General features: G+C 47.2%; 1 protein-coding gene across 1 annotated transcript in view; it reads right to left on the bottom strand.

The window, feature by feature from the left end:
- The window catches only part of GGT5 (gamma-glutamyltransferase 5), a 38,748-nt gene extending 31,815 nt beyond the window's left edge, over positions 1-6,933 (bottom strand). Inside the window, exon 1 of the mRNA XM_015416709.1 lies at positions 6,703-6,933. Within this exon, the coding sequence (XP_015272195.1) occupies positions 6,703-6,869 (167 nt within the window). The 5' untranslated portion in view covers positions 6,870-6,933. The remainder of the gene's footprint in view (positions 1-6,702) is intronic.
- Between the last annotated feature and the right edge of the window lie 584 nt (positions 6,934-7,517).

The raw sequence follows: 7,517 nt of genomic DNA, 5'->3' as shown, positions 1-7,517 counted from the left end.
TGGCTTTGTTTCCTCTCCCCTCCTTTTTTTTTTGGGGGGGGTCCTGCCTGTCCATTTCTTCTTCCCCCTCCGGTTTACCTCATGTTTGAAAATGAACCTGCAGCAGCCATTTTGGATTAACTAGGGCTAAGCAACGAAACAACATCACTGATGTTGTTCAGGAAGACAAAAAGGCTGTTGAGTTCTTGTGAGATTTCGGCATTTAATTTTTTAATCTTATTCCCCCCCCCTTTTTTTAATTTAATATTTTTCTGCAAACCTGGAGGTTCTCCCAGATTTGTACAAATATGTCCCTTGTCTGTACCTGGCCCTATTGTGCAGATTTTTTGGATTACATTTTGCATTCATGTTCAGAAATGGATATAAAGATAATGATTCTTCAAGGCAATTAATATAGCACTAAATTTCCCATAAAAATCCAACACTGTTTGTATGCATGACAATATCCCACTGTGTTTACTCAGAAGTACCTGTCAGGTCCAATCCAGATTCTCTCAGCCACTTGCCTTCAAATTTTTGTTTCTCCCTCAACTAGCTTATGCTTTCGGCTTTATCAGTTGTATCTTGTTACCTAGCATGGCATTCATACAATTCATGCAAAAACAGAAGAAAAGCAAGAAACCATTGTTTTGGCTAGTAAGAGTAATTAAAACAAACACAGAGAGAATAGAAAATGACTGATTAAGGGCTAGTTCAGGAAAGCCACAAAGGAAAATTTAAAGGGACAATAACCAAGGGAAGTCTTGAAAGCACTTTGCCAATCCACTCTGGATTGGCTGGGGCTGCTGCTGAGTTTGAGAGAGAGAGAGAGAGAGAGAGAGAGAGAGAGAGAGAGAATCATCACAAACCAGGTCTGATAAAAAGACAGAAAGCATGAAACACAGAGGACAACAACATCATCTGAATTCTCCGTAAAAATGGAGGCGAATGATTTATATCCATCACGACTAAGTATGGCAGAGCAGCTTTATCTACTCTTGTTCCCAAGGTCCAGGACCACTCAGAGTCAGGTCTTTTATCTCCCACTGGACATGCCACAATACAAGGTTCACTGTGCAGGTCAAAGACACAAATCCCTTTCCTTGAAAAGGATGTGTGTGCATGCACATCTGTGTGTCACTATCCTGTACTGATAACCTTGCTATTTTTATAATATTATAACAATAACAAAGAAAATTCAAAGGGAAATTACAGCCCAAGATTGCTGAACTCTTGAGTTAAATCACAAGTTCAGAACAATGGTTCCCCCAGGGCTGAACAGGGATACAGGAGTTTTATCTCACTACAGATGCTGTTTTCTAGCCCCCAAGCACTTTCCCTCTACTCTAGTGAAGCTGATTACCATACGCACTGTACCTTTGCACACTTTATGAGCATTCTCTACAACACTCCTCCCACTTTCTGACTACAATAAAAAGACTCAGATCTCCACTTCTGTTCTGCTGCGTCTGACAAAGGGAGCTTGACTCTCAAAAGCTTACACCCTGAAATTCTTGTTGGTCTCTACAATACTACTGGAATCAAATATGACTGTCGCATAACTATATGGCTTAAAAAACAACAACCTGGGATATATCCAAGATAAGACATTTCCTGAAACGTTTTCTCAAAAGTGTATTTTTGTATGCAAAGCAACCCAGTTCTGTTATGGGCTGCAGATGCCCAGCTAGCTATGACCAAGCATCTGTTGCAGGCGGCATATGAACAAATCCATTCCTAATCTGTTTAGGCAGAATTCAGAGGAGGACAACACAAAGCAAGCCAAGAAGGATGATGAAAGGACTCTAAACACTGGTAATATCAGAGGGAAGCCAAATTATCTGCAAATATTTGCAAGACAAGGCAGGTACGGAACTATATCTTTCTACACAGAGATAAAGTGCATGGCTGTGCTATCCTCAAAAATAGGCTTAGATTAGAGGAAGGAATTTTAAACACATGATCAGCTGATAGGCGGAACTATTTGCCTGATAATCCACTGGCAGAAACAGCTTCCTTGGAAGTTTTTTTGGGGGAAAGGATAGACCTAGCAGACATAGGCGTGCTTGTCTGAGAGAGTGCAAGGAAAGGGCCCTGTTCCTTGAAGCCCCTTCCAGTTCCAAGCTCAGGATTCTTTAAATCCAGAGTTCTGCACAGCATGGAAACCAATGGTGGTGGTGAAAAGTGCCGTCAAGTCCCAGCTGATTTATGGTGACCCCATGGGGCTTCCAAGGCAAGAGGCATTCATAGGTGGTTTGCTGTTGCCTACCTCTGTGTAGAAACTCTGGACTTCCTTGGTGATCTCCCATATCAAATACTAACCATGTTCGACCCTCCTTAGCTTCTGAGATCTGACAAGATCATTCTAGCCTGGGCCACCCAGGTATGGGCATGGAAACCAATAGAGCTATTAATACACTGGTCATTTCACCCTTGCCATGATCAGAGACTCCACTCAAGGTAACAGCTGATGCACTTACTGCGTTGCTCCTCCACCGAAAATTCAATCTTCTCCCCAGCCTGCTGGTTACACCAGGTGGGAAGGGAAGGGACACTGTGGTGTAACAGGACAGGAGACAGCCACCGCTGCAGCTCTGACTGGGGCTCTAGACCATTTAAAGGAATGTACCTGGCAAGTGGCCACCCAAAACAGTAAAGAAAAGCTGGAGAGAGATGACGGTTCCTTCAGAAATTAAGGCATCTTGAAAGATGACCTGATGCTCATTTTTGTCTCCATCAAATGAGATTTTGTATTGTTTCAAAAACCTGCAGTGCCCATTTTGATGGGTCAAAAGTAATATGCATGCACTGTGAGGAGCGACATTGCTCTCTAACCACTTTCAGCTCTCTCAAAAACCCCTGTCTGTCTTGAGCTAAAGTCTCTACTTGCCTACAGGCCACAAGTGATCAATGACATCCAACTTGGGTGCTGCTCACTATTATCATTCCAGACAAATGTAATAGAAGGAGAGTGGGGAAAATCCAATTTATCATTTTAGTAGTAAAAGAAGGCAGCATGCACTTATTGCCTGCATTATGCAGGGGGCTGGACTAGATGACCCTGGAGATCCCTTCCAACTCTATGATTCAGAGTTTTGTTTTCCCAGCCTTGCTGGAAAATCCCATAACAGTTCCATGAAGTCCAAGAGAACTACCCACAGGGGCATTACATTCACTGTATGACTGGAGAAATAACTATGTGATACAGCTGGGGGGGGGAGGTTGCTGTGCAGAACGCACTGAATTCAAAGCAAGTCAGGCAGGGTTATGCCCTTATATATGCCTCCTGCCCATGATTGTGTCCCCAGTCCTACCAAAACATGTGAACAAGACACAGACAATACATTTGTTGAAAGGTGCCCCAGGACTCTGCTGTTTTTACTATAAAATACAAATATTGATGCCCCTCTAGAACCAGAACAAGCTGTTCCAATGGGAAGAAGCAGCAGGTATCTGGGAAGGCCACCCACAGAATAAGCAGGGCTCAAATTCCTGCACACCTGGTGCACCATTTGGATCACAGATGCGATGACTGTGGAGAAGGGACTTCTGCCTCTCCCCACCTCATTTTCATGACCTACTCCATTGGGGTGGGTTGCTATTTGGTATGTTGGGGAACCCACAAGTACACATGTGGGTTTCTTCAACAAGACAAATAGGACTCCCCAAGACTGCTGAAGGTCATGAAAAGGGCATAAGGGGAAGTCTGAAGCTCCTTCAGCAACAGCTGTGATCTGAACTGTGCACCACGCATGAGGAGAACCCGCAATTCATGTGTGACTGTAAAACAATATGAGGACCCTGGGCCTAAAGTGCGTCCTCCATAATAAACAAATTGGCCCTTGAGGATCTTCTGTATGAAGACAAGAACTTAAGAAGAGCCTCACTGGATTAGACCAAGAGTCTACTGAACCTGCATCCTGTTTCCAACTGCAGCTATAAGCAGAGAACAAAGGCAGCTTCCTCCTGCACTGTCTGTCTCCAGCATCTGGGATACCATGTACACTGCGTCTGAATATGTGGGTTCCACTTCACTATCATGATTAATAGTATTCAACAGACATCTCTTATTCTCTTTTAAAGCCTCTTGTATGCCTAGCAGGCATTACTACCAATTTTCCCAGCCCAGTTTTCAACCTGCAGATCTTTTTTTGACAGACTGAAGATGTTGGAAGTGAAGGACTTTGCACGTCTCTTAGCCTCAGCCTTCAGAGGGGGACTACAAGACAGTCAAAGAGATAGGGAGGTCAGGACACTGGACATCCTTTCTTTCTCTCCTCTGATACTATCCCTTGTGATGTGTAGATTGCTACTCTTAGGGAAAACTTTTCCTTCCGGCCTTCTCTCCACACTTTGCCAGACTTCTCCATCTTCGCACCACAAGAGGAGGACATGATTCCTGTATCTCTAACCATCCTAGCTAGTTAGACTAGATTAGAAACCTATCCCTATCCTGTCTAGAATGGAGTTCCTTAAATTAAAGGACTCATATTAGTTTGTAAAGATAAAAGGCTCTGTGTGTAACGTTGTTTCTAGACAGCACACACACTCCAGATGGGCTTTGCTGCGTTTATGTGCCTTGAGCACTCTGCTAACTAAATAATCCAATAGAAGACAGGAGATATTAAACTGCCTGGATCTTGGGCTTATCTTTATTCACAGTCCTCACTGGTTATCTACCAGTCCTACTTGTCTCCTCCCTGCAGGGCCACACCTTCTCTCCCCCTCCCTCTCCTCCTTCCTATCTCAAACACACAGCCTCCCTGGTGTTTTGCTAGCTAAACACAATTTAAGCTACTTTCTCTGTGGGAGATCTGGCTCTGTAAGATGCTTCCAGAGCCTTCCACTTCTCTCTGGCTCCATGCCTTGCCAAGTTACAGGGCTTTATTGTGTCCTTTGAGGGATCTTATTAAAACTGTCATGCCAAACTGGCACATTTGATGTAGAAACACATTTCAGCCTTTTCCTAGGAGCATTTCCCCATTCATGTTTATGAGCAGCTGAAGTCTTTTATGTTGTTGTTGTTCAGTGGCACAGTCGAGTCCGACTCTTTGGGACCCCATGGACCAGATCATGCCAGGCCTTCCTGTCTTCCGCCATCCTCCCTCATGGATCTTCCTGTCTTCCGCCGTCTCCCTCATGGATCACTGCCTTGACTAGGCGAAGGGGCTTGCGTGGTTCGATGAGGCTGTGGGCTATGCCGTGGAGGGCCACCCAGGACGGACAGGCCACAGCAGAGAACTCAGACCAAGTGTGATCCACTGGAGAAGGAAATGGCAACCCACTCCAGTATCTTTGCCAAGAAAACCCCATGGACATTATCAGAAGTCTTTTATGAACACTTTTTAAAATTGGCAGTCTTCTGAAGGCACAGAATTCATATGCTCCTTGCTCTCCACGAGTCATGTGAAAAATGTCCCCAGGGCAAGTAGCTCCACCTGAGGCGCAGGGCTTACAAGCTTCTCAGCTTGGTTCCAGGAGACCCAAGCTGAACTCTCCTCTCTGCCATGGAAGCTTACTGGGTCACCTTGGGTAGGTTGCTATCGCCCAGGCTAACCAACCTCACAGGGTTGTTGTAAGTATAAAATGGAGAAGGGGGAGGACAATGCCGGAAGCTGCTTCAGGTCTCCAGTGGGGAGAAAAGCTTGGTATAAATATCTCAATAAAATAAATAAAGGCAGCCCTACAGTTTGTCCAGGGAGCTGCGGTGGCTCAAGTGGTTAAGACGCTGAACTGCAGGCTGTGGAAGGTCAGTAGTTCAGCAGTTCAAGACCCGGGTGCCGCAAGATGGGGTGAGCTCCTGTCTCTAGTTCCAGCTCCTGCCAACCTAGCAGTTCGAAAGCAAGAAATTGCAAGTAGATAAATAGGTACCACTTTGGTGGGAAGGTAACAGCGTTTCGTGCGCCTTGGTGTTTAGTCATGCCGGCCACATGACCACGGAAACGTCTTCGGACAGCGCTGGCTCTTCGGCTTTGAAACGGAGATGAGCACCGCAACCCTAGAGTTGGATTCGACTGGCTTTCGAGCAAGGGAACCTTTACAGTTTGTCCAAGAGCCAAATTTAAACATGCCCCAAATCCCTGTGCATCAGAAGATCCAAGCAAAGACCTTCACCAAAGACAACTCGATTTTAAGGCAAATGAATAAAGGATGGCTGTCAAGTATGAACTGGGGTTGTGGTGGTGAAAAACAGCTATACTGAACTAGAGTATTACGTGTTTATGAGAAAAAATACCTTGGTTAGGTTATTTGTATGAATTACATTGGGCACAGATAGGACAGAAGCTCTCCTGAAAACATAAGAGACCTCTTCAAAAGTTACAGTGAACACAAGCACAATCTATGTACATCAGACACTGGATTTTATTTTATAGATTAATTAAGTAATTCTCATGTTACATTCGGCACATGTGACTGAAAGCCCACATTTATTCAGGTACTGGTCCCTAGACTCATTTGTAAAGCAAGCTCGTGTGGGCTTTTTCTTACAGGTTGTTTTTTTTCATGCAGACTGTACCCGCGTCCACTGTTAACGTGTGAACAGGGCTTCAGTGGGGCAGCATGCAACAGGGTGGCTTTTAAAGCGCGCTGCGCGAAAGGAACCCTTGCAACTTTCTTGACGTCGAACATGCCTGTTAGAAGCGCCAGCCGGGAGACCCCGCAGCACCTCTCCCCCGCCGGTGGGTGAAGAAGGCCACCCCACCCCAGAGCCGGGATCCCTACCTTCCGACGTCCGAGCAAGTCTTGGTGTCGGCGGCCACGGCTGCGCGCGAATACCACGGCGGGGCACACCTCGGCAGGGTCAGGAGGACCACCAGCACCACCACCGCGGCGGTCAGGATCAGCACCGCCGCTAGGCAGTAGCAGCCACGCCGCTTCATCAAGGCCATCTCCCCTACCGGCCTGACTCTGGGCAACAGCTCGGGGAAATCCACTTTTAACAGGCGGCCCTCCCTCCCCGCCCATGCCGGTGGGTGGGCAGCAGCGACGCCGCCTCCCTTTCCCCCTTCCGGGAGAAGCAGCCCCAGCAAGATACCCTCGCCCTGGCCGCTAACGGTGCCGTGCCGGCAGTTGCAGAACACGCTCCCCTACCCCAACCAGCACTGCCCCGCCACGTGAGGACGCGCCAGTCGTTGCCGGGAGGAGCCCGCTCTGTCTTCCTTTGCCGGTGCGCAAGCAGGGGACGCCCAAGGAAAAGTGCTAAGGTCCCGGGGCCGCTGGCTTCCTGCATTGGGTTCACGACCCCTTTCTCGTCCTTGTCGGGCCGGGGCGCCAGCGCTTGCTGCGCTCTTCTGCAAAAAGTTGCCGTCCCGGAGACTTGCACGTGAGCGCGCTGTTGGCGTCGTGTCTCTCCTCTGGATTTGCAGTGCGACAGTGGATAAGGTGAAACTCTTTTTGCACGGCTGCTTTGCACCGGAAGCCGGCCGCCTAAGGGAGAGCCCAGTGCAAAGGCACATGGGTGAGCTCGCCTCAACCAGCATCTCGGATCCTGATTTCATGGTAACTTTGGAGAGGGAAAGAAGTTCTCTGCGCAATTA

The sequence above is a fragment of the Gekko japonicus genome, unplaced genomic scaffold, assembly GCF_001447785.1.
Source record: "Gekko japonicus isolate JY-2015 unplaced genomic scaffold, Gekko_japonicus_V1.1 scaffold16, whole genome shotgun sequence".
Taxonomy (NCBI): domain Eukaryota; kingdom Metazoa; phylum Chordata; class Lepidosauria; order Squamata; family Gekkonidae; genus Gekko; species Gekko japonicus.
This window is presented reverse-complemented; position numbering and strand designations above follow the sequence as displayed.